This window comes from Ursus arctos, unplaced genomic scaffold, assembly GCF_023065955.2.
Source record: "Ursus arctos isolate Adak ecotype North America unplaced genomic scaffold, UrsArc2.0 scaffold_8, whole genome shotgun sequence".
Classification (NCBI taxonomy): domain Eukaryota; kingdom Metazoa; phylum Chordata; class Mammalia; order Carnivora; family Ursidae; genus Ursus; species Ursus arctos.
The window spans coordinates 10,084,804-10,104,874 of NW_026623100.1; the positions used below are offsets into that span (position 1 = coordinate 10,084,804).

Sequence of the window (20,071 nt, forward strand, 5' to 3'; positions counted from 1 at the left end):
AAGATACAGAAGCAGCTCGAGTGCCCACTGACAGATGAACGGACAGGGAAGATGTGGTGTATATATATATATAACGGAATATTATTCAGCCATGAGAAAGAATGAAATCTTGTCACTTGCAATGACATGGATGGAGCTAGAGTATAATGCTAAGTGAAACAAATCAGTCAGAGAAAGACAAATACATGATTTCACTCATATGGAATTTAAGAAACAAAACAAATGAGCAAAGGGCAAAAAAAAGAGAAAGAAACAAATTAAGAAAAAGACTCTTAACTACAGAGAACAAACTGATGGTTACCAGGAGAGGAGAGGTTTGCGGTAGGGCAGGGCCTGGGGAGGCAGGGGAGCATGGGTTAATGAGGTCTTGACAATTATACTTGTCCTGATGAGCACCAGGTAATATACGGAATTGTTGAATCACTCTATCATACACCTGAAAATAATATTAACACTGCATGTTAACTAACTAGAATTAAAATTAAAAAAAAAAAAAAAAAATGCACGTATTAGGAAAAAACCCTGAAAAACCAAAAAACCAAATATCCATCTCAAGAAGTTAGGGAAAAAAACCCAGCAAATTAAAACCGAAGAAAGTAGATTTTAGTAACACAGAACAGAAAGTAATGAAAAGAGAAAAATTACTCATTTTGATTAGGTACTATTTACTTGTATTACCTCTGTATTATATTTCAAGTTAAAGTGCTTTTTTTGTAGGCTAGCTTTAATAACCTAACCCATTTACAACATCATTCTGAAAAAATTTTAAAACCTAGAAGCCCCTGAAAAACCACTTATTCATAAAGTGAGGATCCACATGAGGATTTAGGAACCATGGCAATGGAGAGATCCAAGACTGCTTTTTATTCCCAGAAATGTTCGTATGGCTTTCATAATCAGAAGACTGACTATCCCTTTAAATATACACACCTCTAATAACCATTAGATTTATCAACATGTACTTATGAGCTATTCACCTTTTTCTCTCTCTTCATCACTGGCCATAGCTTCCCAATCATCCAATCCAGCATCTTCAGTTTCTTCTTCCTCTTCTGTAAGTAAAAGTTTTTGTTAAAGACATAGAAATCATCTAGAAATAGGGGTTTGCTTTTAGAAAAAGTGGAAAATCATGCTGACATTAAAAATATTTTAATTATGCAAAAACATACAATTTTGTCATCTTTGGAACTATTTTCTCAATATAGCTACATGTTATAATTTAGTATTACCAACTGCTGCACAATTTCCTAGAATTTTTAATACACCAAATTAACCTTAAACCAGATTTCATATTTGACATACTTAAAATATTAGAAACTCAGACACTGAAATGTTCTGTTAGATTTTAAAAAGGGTAGATGACTACACTCAGTTCTTGAGGAAAAATGAAATTTCACAATAGTCCCCCCAACCTTATCTATGGTCTTGCTTTCTGCATTTTGTCACCCACAGTGAACTGCGGTCTTGAAAGCAAATGATCCTCCTTTCCTCCTCCTAACGTATGGTCAGGTCAGTGGAAATCTAACATTACATCACAGTGCCTACATCATTCATCTCACTTCATCTAGTCACATGGGTATTTATCATCTCACGTCGTCACAAGAACAATGAGTATAGTACAGTAAAATATTTTAAAAGAGAGAGACTACACTTAATAACATATTATAGTATATTGTTCTAACTGTTCATATTATTAGTTATTGCTGTTCATCTCTTTCTGTGCCTAATTTATAAGTTAAACTCTATCACAGTTATGTATGTATAGAAGAAAACAGAGTTCAGTACCATCTGCAGTTTTGGGCATCCACGGGGGGTCTCAAAACATATCCCCCACAAAATAAGACAGGATTACTTACTGTGTATCTTCATTTTGATCTTCCAAACTTTTATGTCATACCTAAGAATTTACTACTTATTTTATTGCTTTAACTACATACAAATACCACTTAAACCATAGTTGTAGGTATAAAGCTACACCTCTACACTCCAGTTGAAAATAAGGAAAGAATATCTGCTGACAATCCAAAAACATCCAGAAAGGTGTAATTTTGATTATTAAAGACTTAATATTCTCAACATTAATGACCCTTTTTACTGAAATCCAGTAAAGCAAAACTATTTCTCAAATCCAAGAGGGACAAGTGGTATTTGCTTCCCTGTAATAATTATTATTTGCCAACTAGTTTGGATCATCTTGACGAAGAGGAAATGAGTCAGGTACATGTACCCAAAACATCCTTCTAAATTAGCAATTCTTTCTACTACTACAAATGTCACCTAAAATAATGGACTGCCATTAAGCATATCAACCTGATTTTCCCAATGTCATCATGCTAAGCTGAGTTGTACCAGGTAAAAGATCCTTTTTATACTAAGAATAGGAGGGGAGAAAAAATTCTCCCCTATTTATTCCAACTTCAAACTTTAAACAGTGGAGATTCTCCTGATTTTGTTAACCATACATGTAGCTAGCCTCTGGCTCGCCTATCAGTATCTAGTGTAAGAATTAAAACAATGTTTATCTTAAAAAAATAAGCCAAAGACTTTCTCCAACCTCAAAACACGTACACACACACACAGAATGAATAAACTGAATCCTCTGTTTAGTAAATAGAAGCTGACCTCCAAGGAGGTTTTAAAATGCCAATTTTTACAGTACTCTTAAAAAGTTGTTGTTAAAATGCTTCCAAAGGATTAAATAAAGAACTTCAGGTCTTCCTGGCACCACCTAAGATTTCTGACCCATAAATGAAAACATCAGAAAAAAATCCAAAAAACTTCTGTTCTCTCTACATTTCACTGACACTACTAAAAACTGATTCAAGTCTCACTCCCACTTTTTTTTTTTTTTTAAGTGGAGCCCAGCTTGGATTTCAAACTCACTGGGGCTCGAACTCACAACTATGACATCAAGACCTGAGCCACGATTAAGAATCAGATACTCAACTGAATGAGCCTCCCGAGAGCCCTAAACTTTTTCAAAATGGAAATGGAAAGAAATGGTTTATTGAGAAAAGTATGAAGAATACCATCCTGCCAGATATTTGCTTGCCCCACATTAATGATGACTAAGACAAATTCTGACACATCAGTGCTATTTAACAGAAGCAATTTAGTCAGTGCTACTGGCCTGGTTCAACAGGAGGTGGTGTCTCTTCCTTTTCTGGAACTCCTTGTTCTACAGCTTCTACAGCAGCACTTAATTCTATTGGTTCAGATACTGAAAAAAGGGAAGAAACTAAGTTAACAATACTTTTTCAGTGCATAATTTCTGTTGGGACGCTCTGTTAAGTACTGAATAAAAACCAGTAGTACAAATCTAAATTCTTTAGCAAGTTTAGAAAATGTTTAAATACCATATATTTTACAGGAAACAGTCTGCTCAAGGAGCAATGTGAAATTACAAAAGGTTGAGAAGAAACAAAGAAAAATAAGAATGACAGTTAAGAACAGCTGTTTTTGGGAAGATCTAGGTTTTTCAAACAAAAGCACTTTTCCATTAGCCTGTCATTTAAATTAGTTGAGAATGATTAACAATAATAAGAAACAAGGTATAGGAAATAAGTTTCAGTATGTAATCCTGATTTGTGGTTTCTTTTTAAAAGACACTGCTTTGAAGTTTGTAAGAAAAAAGCAAACAAAATTGTTTCTAAATCACAGGTCACTTTGTATACAAACCTTCTTTGTTTTCTAGCTGCTGTAATGTTTTCTTCTTCTTTTTATCTTCATAAATTGGCCTTTTCTTTGGCAAAGAGTCTTTTGATGGCACTTCAACACCTTAAGGGACAAAAATTAAAAACTTTAGATTTATGTTATTTGTGTATCATCTACGAAATGCTACTTAACACGATAACATTTTAGGGAAGTCTGGGTGGCTCAGTTGGTTAAGCGTCTGCCTTCAGCTCAGGTCATGATCCCAGGGTCCTGGAACTGAATCCCACATCAGGCTCCTTGCTCAGCAGAGAGCCTGCTTCTCCCTCAGCCTGCTGCTCCCCCTGCTTGTGCTCTTGCTCTGACAAGCAAACAAATCAATCAATCAATCTTAAAAGAAAAAAAAAAAAGATAACATTTTGTTCACCTCAGAGATATATACATTCATGGAAAAACCTCTTTTCTATATAAGGCGTTTTAAAATTTACATAAACTAAAATACTACTTTCTTGGTGCCCAGTTCTGGGACTTTTGAGAAATATGTAGTTAGTAAACACAACGAAGATGCAGAACAATTCCATCACCCTGTGCTATTCTATGTAATCAAACCCTACTTATACCCTTAGCCCCTGGCAACCACTGATCTGTTCTCTGTCCCAAAAGATTTGTTTTTTTCCCCAAAATCTCACAGGAATGAAACCTCATAGTCTGGGCTGCTGTCATCATAACGGATTTTAGGGTCTTCCTCATTGTTATATGTACTAACCGTTGTGTGTACTAAAGCTTCATGTCTTTCTATTGCATTCCATTATTCTGTAGAGAACTAAAGGACATTTGAGTTTTTTCCAGTTTTTGACAATTATGAATAAAGCTGCTATGAACATATGTATACAGGTTTCTGTGTGAACATTTCTCTGGGGTAAATATTTTGGACTAGGAATGATGGGACATTAGATAAATATGTATTTAATTTTGTAAGAAGCTGCCAACTGTTTCCAAATTGACTGTATAGTTTTGCATTTCAACCAGTTAAGGTAGGTGAGTTCCAACTGTTCTGCATACTGCCAGAAAAAGGCAAGTTTTAAAAATTTATGTATTTCAAATAAGTATGTAGTGATATCTCACTGTGGTCTTAATTTGGATTTCCCTAATGACTAATGTTAAACATTTTTTTTCATTGTTTATAGTTCTGTTCAAATCTTTGGCCCATTTTTAAATAGGACTGTTGCTCTTCTTATTGTTGAATACGGAGTTAGCTTCACATATTGTGCATATTAATCCTTGTCAGATATGTGATCTTCAGCTATTGTCTTTGAATTCTCTCAGTGGTGTCTGCTGCAGCGCAAGTTTTTAACTGGACCGCCCCAAATACATTCCTTTTATGAATTACACTTTTTAAGTTAAACTAAGCACTAACACAAAGTCACAAAGATTTTCTACTATTCTTCCCCTAAAGTTTGGTAGTTGTACATTTTAGATCTGGATTTATGATCTTTTTGTTTTTACACAATGCATGAGATTTAGGACTGGGCTTTTGGTTTGTTTTTGCATCTAGACACCCAACTGTTTCAACATTAGTTGTTGCCAACACTGTATTTTACTTAAAAACTATCTTTTCCCCAAAACTGACCATATACAGACGATTCTACTGATCTGTCTTTATTGCTGCTTTTGCGATTATCACACTGTACTGATTACCACGGCTTTATAGGAAGTCTTGAAATCAGGTATTTTGAGTCCTCTAAGTATATTATTTCCAAAAATATTTTGGCCATTCTAACTCCTTTACCTTTTCATACATATTTTAGAAATAGCTTATAGATACTCACAAAATATCCTGCTGCAAGTTTGACTGAGACTGCACTGAATTTAGAGGTCATTTTGGAGAACTGATAATCAACAGTATCAAGTTTTCCAATTGTGAATGCAACATTTCTCCATTTACAAAAGTCTTTGATTATTTTCATGTTTTTATAGTTTTCAGCATATAGACCCCACAAATATTAGAATTATAATGAAGAATTTTTAATTTATTTGGGGGGTACTACTACAAATAATACTGTTTTGATTTTCAGCTGTTAATTACTAGCATATAGAAACACAATTGATATTTGCGTACTGGCCCTATCTATAACCTTGTTAATCTCACTTATTAGTTGTAGGATTTTGTGGGGGGTTTTTCAGTTTTAGATTCCATGGTATTTTCTATGTAGGCAGCTATCATCTGTGAATAGAGTTTTACTTTTTCAAATCTGTATGCCTTTTACTTTTTTTTTCCCCCAATTGCCCACACTAGGATGTTCCAGTACAACATGGAATGATTGTGGTTAAGAGTGGAAATCTTTGTCTTAATTACAATATTAAGATTTAGCATCTATAATTCACCATTAAGTGCAATGGTTGAATTTTTTTTTTGTAGATCTCTTTTAGTAAAGTAAGGAACTTTTCTATTTCGAGTTTGTGAAATTTTATCATACATGGATGCTGAATTCTGTCAGATGATTTTTCTGCATCCATGAGATGATCAAAGCACTCATGAAGAAATTGGGATGGGAGTAATTTGCCAATCTTCATAATGTTTTATGGAGTAGTTTGACTTGTACTTATGAGATTAGATGAAAATTATTATTATTTTTAAAGATTTTGAGAGAGAGAGCAAGCATGAGCAGGGGGAGGGGCAGAGGGAGAAGCAGACACCCCACTGAATTTTATACTGCATTGTTTTCTGCATTTTTTTCTTTCTGCTTACTTTGCTCTTCTATTCTAAGATGGGAAGCTTAGACTATTGATTTGACCTTTTTTTCCTGAAGCATTTATCACTACAAATTTCCCTCTAAGCATTGCTTTAGCTGCATCCCACAAACTTTGATATGTTGTGTGTTCCCTTTTTTCCCCCCCAAATTCAAGATACTTTTTTCAGTAAGACTTCCTTTTGGACCTGTGGGTTAGTAAGAAGTGTGTTTTGGGGCACCTGAGTGGCTCAGACGGTTAAGCGTCTGCCTCCGGCTCAGGATCAAGCCCCGCATCAGGCTCCCTCCTCAGTGGGTATCTGCTTCTCCCTCTGTCCCTCCCCCGCTCATGCTTGCGTTCGCCCTCTAATAAAATCTTTAAAAAAAATAATTTTCATCTAATCTCATAAGTACAAGTCAAACTACTCCATAAAACATTACTAAGATTGGCAAATTACTCCCATCCCAATTTCTTCATGACTGCTTTTAGCGTTCCAGATAGTCACCTGCCAAATCTGATATCTGGGTGCTAATTGTACTCATATTTGTTCTCTAATTTCATCTTCAAAAAACTATATCCCCAATTAAGAACAAAACTTTCTGAAATCTAAGTACTGTGTTTCTCTACATTTATTGCTCCTAGCTGAACACATAATGCATAATTAAGAGGTGGTCATACAGATCAGTTTAAATCTCAGCTCCATGACCTTGGGGGCAAGCTGCTAAAACTCAGAGTCTCTATTTCTTCACCTAAATGATGCGAATGAAAATACCTGTAAGATTTTTATGAGAAAATAGACAATGTCAAAGGTTTATGACAGCATCAGTTACATAATACACAATAAATGATACATATTACTGTAGTTATAGCATAAGCACCAAAATTACTGTCATATAAAAATCTGTGAAATACAAGAACAGGAAATTGAGAGGTCCTAATATATTCTTCTCAATGGAGCAGAAACACTATTTTAAATCATCTTATCTGTCAAAAACACAATCAATTGTATGTCCAGATTGTGGTCTCTAAACTAAAAGGAACCAAGGTTCCTTGGATAAACAGGTGATTCCAGATCTAGGACAGAAAATGTGCAAAATAAACCTTAGATAACTTGTGTTAGAAAGCAAGGAAGAGGTCTAAGAACACTGTAGTCATGTAGAAAAACTCACAGGGACCAACCTGAATGAGCTCCTACTGGCCAAAGATGGGACAATTTGAATATAAAAAAACATGAATGACTTCATGAGATAAAACCACATCAATTACATAAAACCCCATTAAAAGAAAATGATATACAACCAAAAAACAAAATTACACTCACTGATCACCTCTGGAAGTCATTAAGACACTATTATTCTGAAAATTAATAAAGGATAAGAATTAAGCATTTATCCTGGCTTTCTTGCATGAACTACATTTCAGGGAAAGCTCTTCTTTAAAGGAAGATTGTAGCTAATTATCACAACTCTGCAATGATCATCAGCGGATATTAAATTATTAGGCTGAATATTAAATTATTATTAGGAAAAGTCAGTGGAGTACTTGTATAATGGACAAAGCTGCCAATACCTAAACCCAATGATCAATACTGACATCACAGAAGTGAGACAACCAGATCACATGCCTTCTGACATGAGGCAATAAGAAGTACACAGTACCACTTGGAAGAAGCCAAACTGCTACATCTAAGAAAGTATAAGGGACAGAGAAGTATATTAGCCAACACCCAGGAAAATGCCATTAGGTAAATTGAGAATATGAGAAATTCTAAAGAATAATCCAGTATCTGCAAATGACAAAGAGCATGCCAAAAACAAGAATGGGTAGTGGTATCAGTGAGAGACAGACATAACCAAGTGCAATGTGTGGATCTGATCTGGATCCTGATTTGAACAAATCAACTATTAAAAACATTTTGGAGATAAGGGGAAAAATTAAACATGGAAAACCAGATGCTGTCAAGGAATTAATTTTGCTTTATGTAATAATACAAACTCTACTTAACATTAAAAAAAAAAATCCTTACTTGTTAAGAGAAACATGCTAAAGCAAAATACAAGTAAAATAATATGGTGTTTAGAATTCACTTTACAGAAGTCATCTCCCAGAATAACAGAATAATCTAATTACCTTACCTATTCTTTACTTTCTTTCTTTTTTTTTTTTTTTAAAGTAAGCCCTATACCAAGTATGGGACTTGTAACTCATGATCCTGTGACCAAGCTGCATGTTCTACCAACTGAGCAAGCCAGGTATCCCTATTCTTTACATTATTATTTCACTTTTTCCACAGCATTGTCATAGGAATTTTCTGACTTAATTCAATTCTGCTTTTGACCATTATAGACCTGTAACTGTATGACAGAAGCTTCTAGATTGTTCAGTTAATTAAAAATACTACTTACCCTGAGCTTGTAGGAGTTTAAGGGTAGCTTCAGCTCTGGCTCTGGCTTCTCTCTGGGATTTAGTTAAAAGTTTCCCTTCTTTTTTTAGGCGTTCTTTTCTTTCTTTCTCTTTTTGCTTCTTCCTTTCTCTCTTTTCTTGTTCTAGTCTTTCCTGCATAAGAGTACATAAATAGGACAAAAATTGTACTGGCCTAATTATAAAATTTAAATGTAAAGAACCCAAACTCAAATATAAAGCTCTTGAGATAACAGGCAAAGTATTATACTAGGAATACCCAAATGAAAATATTTTAACGGTTAAACATAGTAAGTATTAATTAATATTACATGAAAGTAGACTGAGTATTGGCAAGGATACATAACCAATTTCTGCAACTGAGGAAATAAAGGTAGGATTTTCGGTATTGCTTCATCTTTTTTATATCAGAAAATAACATAACTAAATTACCATACAACTATGACATTTTTAGAATTAGAAGGTTAAAGATATCTTACAGAGCAGAGACTTTTAAGTTCAACTTCATGAAAACATACCTCTTCTTTACGCTTAGCTTCTAACTCTTCAAGCCGCTTTATGCGTTCCTCCTCTTCTCTCTTCTGTCGTTCCTCTTCTTCTTTAAGCTTAGCCAGAGCTTCTTGCATGGCTTTTACTGTGGCTTTGCTAGGTCCTTTTTTCTTCTCTTTCTCTTTTTCTTCCTTTTCTCCTTTCTTTTTCTTTTTATCTTTTTTCTTTTTGTCTCCTTCATTGTCATCTACCAAAAAAGAATAGAGGCAGTGTTTTTCAAAAAGTTGTTTCCTTAAGCAGTGATAAACAAACCCCAGAATTCAAGGACCATATTGGGCCAAGACTGATGCCAGCAGCAGGGTAAGGTATCTAGCCCTATCAAGGGGGTACCCAGAATAGCTCAAAACCACCCAGCTTCCTCCTTAGAAGCCTACAATACTGGTGCTGCTCTAAATTTCCTGGGCGATCCAAGAAGACAGGGGGATCCTAACAGCAGGAAGCAGATAATACTGTACCTAATGTATCTCTTAATCCATGGTATCTGAATTCCTGCCTCCATTCTGTAGCTAGTTTCACCTCTATAAGATGGGGATGATAGGAATGACGCCTACCTTAAGGGGATATTAGGAGGACAAAACAAAAAACATAATCACATTTCAAGAGGTCTACAGCATTAAAGTTTATGAAGCTACTTTTGTGGTGTTACTCCTCAAAGATGTCCAGATAATAAAAATTTGGTTAAAAAAGATAGGTCAGTTTTTCCATTAAAAGCTTTCTAGTCTTAAAAAAAAAAAAAAAAAAAGCTACATGAATCATTTGATCTTTATTCTTCTTCTGAAGGAGAATTTTAGCTAGAAAATTTATTTTTTGTTAATTGGTTCTGGCACAAAAACTTGGCTCACTGCTGCTTAAAAGATGTTAATTTTAGCATGTTTTTACTTTTCTATTTCATAAATTGAATTGGGTTTTTAAAAAAAGGAAAGTATTTACAAAAATAAAGTTTTTTTAAATAGGAAAGAACTGTTATTATCTGACACAGATATCAAAAGGAATAAATTTATCATTAGACAACTTCCAGTCTTTATCAGCAGCAAAACTGTTTTCACAGTGAAATTCTTTAAAAATTCTAGTCTCTACACAAACCATTTTAAAGATATTTTATACTTTATATTTAACAATGAAAGTCAAAAGTACTTAGATATAATTTTTACAAGTCCTCTTCTTACAACTTAAGTTCCTGTATAACCAGGAGCAAAAACCAATATGATTTTGGGGCAAAACTTAGACTTATCAATCTAAGCCTTCAGCCCGTTCCTTGATAATATTACCAACCTTCGGCAGCTGTGGGAGTCTCTCCTTTCTCTTCAGAGATAGGGACTGCTCCAATATCAAGGGTCACTTTGGATTTTACGGCTTCTTCTTCAGATTTCTTTTGAGATTGTTTACTCTGATCCCTTTTCCCAGTCTCTAGCTCTTCTTTTTCTTTCAGCTTCCGCAGTTTTGCTTTTTCTTCATCTCGCTTTTTTCTTTCGCGTTCTTTCTTTTCTGCCTTCTTTTGGGCCACTGTCTTAATTTTGAAGGAGGAGTCGTCATCTTCATTCCCACTCTCCACATTAGGACCTGGCTTATTTTTTTGATTTTTTTTCTGTCCTTTTCTAGACTGCAAAAATTCATCTGATTCATCACCACTTTCACCTGAAGAATTTACTCTGGAACGCTCTTTAACTCTTTTACTGTTATCCTCATCTTCTTCTGACCCATCCGCCTTTTTATTTGATTTCTGAGCTTTCCCTTTAGCTTTTTTAGAAAGTTTATTAAAGTCATCAGCATCATCATCACTCCCAGAGTCCATTTCCACTTTTGGCTTTGCAGTCTTTTTTGATTTTGAATCTTTATCTTCCCATTCTTCACTATCATTATCATCAAAACTTTGTTTTTTGCCTTTCTGTCCTTTCTTTTTTTTATCTTGTTTTGTGGTGGATTCTTCTTCATTATTTTCTGTTGGCTAAAAAATTTTCATTGTTAAAAATTTTAACAGTTACTTTTTTAAAAAACAGATTCCTCAATCATGTATTTTACTAAGTACACACAGAAAAAGTTCTCAAAATAACTTCAAAATAAGGTCCTTTTTATAAGATTATAAAACTAAGTACTAGGAGCTAGCCTAGGCCTCAAGCACATTTCACATTCACTGTAAATTTCAGAATCCAGGTGCTCTGAAGCAAGTACCAATCATCAGTTCACATTCACTACCTTCTCAAATGGCATACAGAGCCCATGGGGAAATTGAAAGAAAAAATATGCCTATCACTTTCCCATTACTCTGAGGCTATCCAAATTCAAAGAATGAAAAAGAAAGAACACAGAAACTGGAGATGGGAAATGTTCTATCTCCAAATATACCAATTTTATGAATAGGCAACATACCACAAAATACCTTTAAATTCCCAAATAAAATGTTTTTATATCTGTGAAACGTTTTAAAACACATTATTTCTTTCCTAAAAATTGTTTTCCCTCTTTGGCATCTGAATTTATAGAAATGTTTAACTAACATATTCACACTGTTCAAAAGCCTCCAAAAGCAGCTCCCCGAAACTGGCACTAGGACACAGAACAGGTAACAATGGTCTGTTTTTCACCTTTACTGCAGCACTTTCTCTGTCAGCTTTGATGCCTTGAGCTTCCCAAGACAATTCTTCCAGTTCTTTCAGGATATCGTCTTCACTAGAAAAGGATTAAAATATATTCTGAGGCACTGAATTAGCTTAATAAGTCAATCTAGTACCAAAGTTAATAAAAATCAAATGTATTTGAAATATACTTACTCAAAGTCTGGCTTTCTTTTATCCTTTTTCTTTTTCCCCTTTGACTTTTGAGGTTCCTGTTCTTTGGCAGCACCAGCTCCTTCTATTTCTGCAGCCAAGGCATCGAGATCAATGTCATCCTTGGCACTTAAGTAAAAACAGAGAAGATCTAAATGTTACTCGAGAGCAAAATAATCTACCATATTAACAGACTTTTTTTTAATATTTTGACTTTTCTCATGTATTAGCAGCCCGTTGAGAAAAATCATTTGGCAAGCTCTTTCATGACAACACTTGAGTTATATCTACTGATCAGCCTCCCTGCATCTGTTTCAATAAAGTTACACTCAAATCAGACAAAACTATAATGAACAGCTCCAGGAAAATCTAGGTAACAAGAGAAGGAAATTAACTTTTGTTGATACCAAAGTTTTTTGATGTGTGCCTGAAACAAATTATTTATAAAATGGAGAAAGCTTAAAAGATAAAACAAGCCTTATTACTTTATTATTAATAGCTACGCCTAAATATTTGAACAGCTATTCATTTTTCTTGGAATAGAAATCTTAGAGCTGGAAGGAACTTTAGAAACCATCTCATCTATTACCTCATTTTGCCAACAGGAAAAGTAAGATGCACAAAGTCTGAATGCCTTGGGCAAAACATGACCACACAACCAAATCTAAATGAATTAGGAATGATTTACTAAATAAAACACATAAAACATCCAAAACCCAGAACCAAATCTGCTCGTAATCTTTTACATTCTTGGTTTCATTTCTGGCTCTTCCCTACAATGTCCTCACTTACAAATATTGGAAGAAATCAAAGTAAGTTCCAGTTAAAAACTACAGAAAACCAAGGAGGTCAGTCAGTCTTAGAGGTACAAATACGAAAGGCAGATGAATCCAAATAAATGATACAATAAGAAAACAAAGACTTCGAGACACCTGGGTGGCTCAGTCAATTAAGCATCTGCCTTTGGCTCAGGTCATGATCCCAGAGTCCTGGGATCAAGTCTTGTATTGGGCTCCTTACTTAGCAGGAAGCCTGCTTCTCCTCTGTGTGCTGCTCCCCCTGCTTGTGTGCTCTCCCTGACAAATAAATAAATAAAATCTTTAAAAAAAGAAAAAAGAAAAAAAAAAGATTTGGTGCAACATGACCCCCCACTTTGCACACCTTGTTATAAACATGCTTCATTTCAGTAAAGAAAATTTCTTGAGAATAACTTTTAGCTCTATGATAAATAAAATTTTAAGATTAATAAGACACTGAGGATATAAAATTTATTCTCAAGGATCTTAGAAGAAACAGACAGCAAATCAATAAGCCAGGAATTACAAAATGCCAAATGCCAAGAAGTGAAGGAATTTATGCTTTTATAATAGTTGTACAGAACTGAAACAATTCCTTTTGTCCTATATTTTAGACAGTGTATTTAAGGAAGATTATAGAACACTGAACTGCTGCAATGGAGAGGACTTCCTGAAGCATGAAATCCACAATCAGAAAGTCAGACACTTCTTGGCAGAGGCACAAACCTGGAACCAAGTACTGAAGGGGCTGGACTAGCAGGTATGCATATCGTATCAGACCCAAGTACAAAAACCTAAAGACGAAGTAGATGATGTCTTAAGAAGACTCATAAAAGGGTATCTGAACAAACTGAGATGTTTTTCATAAGTTATGGATTTCTTGACCCAACCCAAGATTAAGGGACCCAGTAACAGGGTGGGAGCTAGACAGGGTATTTTTAGCAATCTTTCCAAGTGACTGTGGGCCCAATTTCAGTAGTCATCCTTCTTTCTAATACAGAAACCAAGGCATGGAGAATTCACCCAGGATGACACAAGGCAGAGATGAGATTTGAACCCAGAAGTTCTGATTCCACAGTAACAAACTCTTAACTCTGCTTACAAAACCGAATTTGCATTTTAGAAAGCTACCTCTGGTATGAGTGGCAGACTAGAACCCCAATTAGGTAGGAAGTAGGAAGACCAGTTAGGGAGCTTTTATAGTTATTTACAACGAGAAAAAATGAACACCTGACTTGCAGCAGTGGCAGGCAAGATGATGTAAGATACATAGTGAGGGGATCAATCAGCAGCACTTAAGTGACCAATTGGATGTGTTGTAAATAGACGGGAAAGAATCAAGAACCATCCTTAAGTCTCATTGAGTAACAGAAACCTAAGCCTGGCCAAGCATCAACCAGCAGTATCTCCAAAGGCACCTCTGCCAATATTTCACACCACAGAAGCTTCTAAAAACAGGGTGAGATGGTAAGATGGTTAATGATTGAAGCTTGGCACCTCACCTACAAAAATCTGCCAGCCCTCACCTGAACTATATTCATCTCATCAGAATTGTGACTAGCTATATTTCCAGAGCCGTCATTTGGTTTCATTTAGCTCTACGATAAATACTACTGAAACAAGCATCTCCAGGATAATGGTATATAGGACTACCTTTGTATGCTGTTGAGTCTGAAAGGCTTCTCCTGGCTAGTAATAAAAGACTGACGGTTTTTGAGTGCTTATCATATGTCAAAGCATTGTGCTGATCAACCGCCAGACGTACTATATATCATTTACTCCTCATAACAACTCTATAAAATTAAGCTTAAAGATGATAAAACAGGTTACAAAAGGCTAGAAAATAACATTCCAGGAACTCATGCCCAAATCTGACACCAGAATTGGGCTGCCTTCCTTAAAAATGGGAAATCATCAAGTTTCTGAAATTGTCTGAAAAATTCAAACATACCTACAAAATATATCACTGATACACAACAGAACTTAAGTCTTAACCACAATGGTTTCTAAAGTGTTCCTTTAATATGTACTGAAGTTCGTGCCCCAGACTCAGGAAGAGGTCCTAAAAAGTCAACCATATTACAATGACAGGACATAAAAGTGACACACATACAGTATCAGCTGAACCTTTATAGCTACATTTTCAGTGCTACTCCTCTACCTACCCATTACAAACTACAGCTTTAAGATTTCAATAAACCAAAGTATAAAATCTAAAATCCAGTCATGCCGATAAGAAAAGTTTTAAAACCTTTAAGGATGCTATAAAAGTATTTTTCTGTAAGTATGTATTTTGGCAAACCACTTACTTTTCCCCTTAACTAAGCTGTAACATTCCTATTACTATTTCCTGTGACAGCCCCCAATCCTTTACTCTAAACTTACCACCGACTTACAGAAATAAAAAGCAATTTTCTATTGTACTCATGTTTTCACAGGCCACACTCCTCCATCAAAACAATAAAAATGTTATAATTTAATGGCCTTAAAAAATAAAGCTATTAAAAAGTTATGTGTAGATTTTTGAGAAACAGCCAAACTAATTTCTAAAGTGAGTTTACCATTTAATTTTCACACCAACAATGTATGGAAATGTCCATTTTTCCCCCACATCCCAGTCAATATTTGATTATGGCTACTGTTCCTTTAAGATACTCTAATAGATATGTGGTGATATCTCATCATAGTTTTCATTTGCATTTCCTTAAAGGCTAGGGTAATTAAACATTTTTTCCTGCGTTTATTTGCCATTCATATGTACTATTCAGTGAAATGTCCGTTCGTATCTTTTGCCCATTTTATAACTGGACTTATTGAATGTTGAGTTCTCAGAACTCTTTTTATGTTCTGAGTCACTGGTTGAAGACGGTTTATATGTATTTTCTTCTAGTCTGCAGCTCATCTTTTAACAGGATTTTTATCAAAGCAAAAATTTTAATTTTCATGAGATACTCTTGATTAAAATTTTACAAATCATGCTTTTGGTGTCATAACTAAGAACATTTCACCATGCCCTAGGTCTTGAAAATAAAACCTGTTATGACAGTTGTGTGCTTTAATGTTTTATGTTTAAATCTATGATCCATTTTAATTTTTTTTTAACCTATAGGTACTCAGCTGCTCCGGCAACATTTTAAAGTATCAGTCCTACACTGAACTGCTTCTGCACTTTTGTCAAGAATCACTTAGCTGTACTTGTGTAGGGCTATTCCTGAGTCCTTTATTCTGCTCTGATTTATGTATCTCTCCCTCTGACATTAACAATCATGATTAATGGAGCTATATAGTAAGTTCTGAAATCAAGTGGAATTATTCCCTCCCTTTACTATTCATTATGAGAACTGTTTTATCTATTCTTAACTTTGACTTTTCAAGTATATTTTAATCTTGTATATATCTATGAAAAAGTCTTGCTAGAATTTTAATAGAAATTGTGTTATTTATATACAAAGACTTGAAAAGAACATCTTCATTATGTTATATTCATAGACTGGAAGAAAATATGTTTCTCCATTTATTTAGATCATTGATTTCTTCCAACAGTGTTTTGAAATTTTCACAAAACTAGTGTTTTTTAAATAACTGGAGATTTTAAAATTCAGTTTCTACATACTCATTACTAAAGTACAAAAATATGATTAGATCTTTATGTTGATCTGGTATACTACAACCTTCTTGAACTCATTTATTCGTTCTAAGAGTTTTAAAATGGACTGAGACTTTTCAGAAACATCATGCCAGGGGCGCTTGGGTGGCACAGCGGTTAAGCGTCTGCCTTCGGCTCAGGGCGTGATCCCGGCGTTATGGGATCGAGCCCCACATCAGGCTCCTCTGCTGGGAGCCTGCTTCTTCCTCTCCCACTCCCCCTGCTTGTGTTCCCTCTCTCGCTGGCGGTCTCTATCTCTGTCAAATAAGTAAATAAAATCTTAAAAAAAAAAAAAAAAGAAACATCATGCCATTTGCATATAAGAACAGTTTTATTCCTTTCTGATCTGTATTTCTTTATTTCTTTACTTTCTTTATTGCACTGGCTACAATTAGTGCTATGTTAACAGCAGTGGTGAAAGCGAACATCCTTGCCTTTTTCCCAATCTCAGAGGAAACTTAAAGAGTTTTTCACCTTCAAATATGTTACCTGCAGGTATTTTGTAGATATCCTTTTCAAAATGAAGAAGTTTCCCTCTATTTCTAGTTTTCTGAGTTTTATTATGAATGGGTGACATATTTTTGTCAAAAGCTTTCTGTATCAAATAAAAACAATTTTTTTTTACGTTTTCTGCATCAATTGGTGTAATCATAAACAATTTTCCTTCTTTAACCTGTTAACGGGGTGTATTACAATGACTGGTTTCTGAGTAATGAACCAATCTGACATTACCTGAATTCACTCCATTTGGTCATGGTGTATATTTCTTTTCATATAATGCCAAGATGTAGTTGTACTCAATTCTATTTGTTAATATTTCATTAGCAACTTCTGCAATCTAGATTTATGAGGATATCAACTTGTACTTTTCTGTGCACACCAGGTTTGACTGGCTTTGAAATCAGGGTAATACTAGTTTTCATAAAAACATCTGGAAGGGTCTCCTCTCCCGTTTTCCAAAAATGATTATATAGACTTGGTGTTAATTCTTCTTTAAATATATGGTAGAAATCTCCAGTAAAACTGCCAGACTCTGGAGATTTATTTTTCAGGACATTTTAAATTACAAATTCAATTTCCTTAACAGGCATCAATCTCTTCAAACTGGCTATTTCACCTTGGTGAGTTTCAATAGTTTGAGAAGTTAATCTATTTCATCAAAGTTATCAAATTCATGTGTATAGAGTTGTTCAGAGTATTTCTTTTTATGCTTTTGATGTACAGCTATAATACTATCCCCTATTTCATCCTTAAAGGCCTGTATCTAGTAAACGCACTGAATCACTAATTTGCAACCTTCCAAAAGAAAGCATTAGGCCCAAGTAATTTTACTGAATTATAGCATTTAAGGAAAAAATTATACCATTTCTCCACAATCTCTAGAAAATAAAAGCAGAGTCTTCCTAACTCGTTCTGCGAAGCCAGAATTACCCCAATACCAAAACCAAAAACAGTATAAGGAAAAACTACAGTATCACTCTTAAACAAAGATGTAAAAATCCTCAAAAAAAGTATTAGCAAGTTGAATCCAACGATGTATAAAATAAATTATACACTATGACCAACTGGAATTTATTTCGGATATGCAAGATTTGAATACAAGAAATACTGTGAACAACTATATACCAACAGAGTCAATGACTTAGGTGAAACGGACAAATTCCTAGACAAACTACTACAACTGATTCAAAAAGTAGAAAATCTGAATACATCTTTAACAAACAACTGTCATTAATCTAAAAGTTTCCCACTAAGAAAAAGCCCAGACCCAGGTGGCTTCACTGATGCATTCTATGATACATTTAAAGAATTAACTTCAGGGGCAATAAGCATCTGCCTTCGGCTCAGGTCATGGTCCCAGGTCCTGGGATCGAGTCCCACATCAGGCTCCTTGATGGGGGGGGAACCTATTTCTCCCTCTGCCTGCCACTCCCCCTGCTTGTGCGTGCTCTCTATCAAATAAACAAACAGAATTTTAAAAAAAAGAATTCAATCCTTCACAAACTCTTTCGAGAGAGAAAGAAGAGGGGGAAGGAGGGAGGGAGAAAGAAAAGAACAGTGAGACTAATATTATCCAGATAACAAAACTAGACAGACATAAGAAAGGTACAGACGATTATTTGTATATACAAATAGGTGCATATACAAATATTCTCAAAAAAATACTATCAAACCAAATCCAGCCACATATAAAAAAGATTACATATCACAACCAAAGGAATTTACTTCAGGAATGCAAGGCTGGGTTTAATATACATAAAAGCAATGTTATCAACCACATCAACAGGCTATGGGAAAAAAATCAAACAAACCTATGATAATATTAACTGCCACACCAAATAAGTTTTATGAAACCTAAAAATACTCAGCAAACAGAAATAGAGATCAAGACCTGAACAACAGAAAAATGTTCCATGATCATGAACTGGAAGATAATATAGTTGTCAATTCTTCCCACACAATCTACAGATTCAACCACTTTGCAAATATCAACAAACTGATTTGACACATTAAATGGAAAAGTAAAAGACTGAATAATCAACACAATACTGAAGAACAAAGCTGGAGGACTTTACCCTATTTCAAGACTTACTATAAAGCTTACTATCAAGACAGCGCAGCAAAAAAAGATGGAAAATCTGTTGACTTTGGGTGTGGCAATGAGGTTTAAGATAAAACAAAAATGAAAAGCAGAACTCCTAAGAGAAAAAATAAATTTACACTTTACTAAAATTTAAAACTTCTGCTTAAACAGATACCGATAAAAAAATGAAAACACAAACCACAAAGTAAGAGAAAGAGAAAATACAAGCCCATGGATACTCTACAAACTGAAGGATTATGGCAAGCCTGCCTGGAGTATTTTTCCAATAGCACTTGCTCATACTGTGCCTGTGTGTCACATTTTGGTAAATATCACAATATTTCAAACCTTTAAATTATTATTGTATTTGTTATAGTGATCTGTGATCAGTGATCTTTGATGTCACTATTGTAATTGTTTTGAGACACCACAAATCACACCCACATAAGACAGCAAACTTAATAAATGTTGTGTGTGTTCAGACGGTTCCTATATATATCTATCTCCCTCTCCTTGGGACTCCCTATTCTGAGACAACCAATATTGAAATTAAGCCCACTGATAATCCTATATTGGCCTCTTAAGTGTGCAAGGAAGAGTTACACCGCTCTCACTTTAAATCAAAAGCTAGAAATGGGGGTGCCTGGGTGGCTCAGTCGTTAAGCGTCTGCCTTTGGCTCACGGCGTGATCCCAGCGTTCTGGGATTGAGTCCTGCATCAGGCTCCTCCGCTGGGAGCCTGCTTCTTCCCCTCCCACTCCCCCTGCTTGTGTTCCCTCTCTCACTGGCTGTCTCTCTGTGTCAAATAAATAAAACCTTAAAAAAAAAAAAAAAAAAAGGCCAGAAATGATTAAGTTCAGTGAAAACGGTATGTTGAAAGCTGAGACAGGCTGAAAATTAGGCCCCCTGTACCAAACGGTAAGCCAAGT

The 20,071-nt window shown here is 34.9% G+C and overlaps 1 protein-coding gene across 2 annotated transcripts in view; it reads right to left on the reverse strand.

The window, feature by feature from the left end:
- The window catches only part of EIF5B (eukaryotic translation initiation factor 5B), an 87,517-nt gene that overhangs the window by 38,266 nt on the left and 29,180 nt on the right, over positions 1–20,071 (reverse strand). For both annotated transcript variants that reach the window (XM_026487839.4, XM_044378699.3), the window contains exons 2-9: positions 12,120–12,245; positions 11,934–12,018; positions 10,624–11,296; positions 9,321–9,538; positions 8,787–8,937; positions 3,679–3,777; positions 3,131–3,220; positions 978–1,052 (exon numbers count right to left, since the gene is read on the reverse strand). In XM_026487839.4, coding sequence (XP_026343624.1) covers positions 978–1,052; positions 3,131–3,220; positions 3,679–3,777; positions 8,787–8,937; positions 9,321–9,538; positions 10,624–11,296; positions 11,934–12,018; positions 12,120–12,245 — 1,517 coding nt within the window. The remainder of the gene's footprint in view (positions 1–977; positions 1,053–3,130; positions 3,221–3,678; positions 3,778–8,786; positions 8,938–9,320; positions 9,539–10,623; positions 11,297–11,933; positions 12,019–12,119; positions 12,246–20,071) is intronic.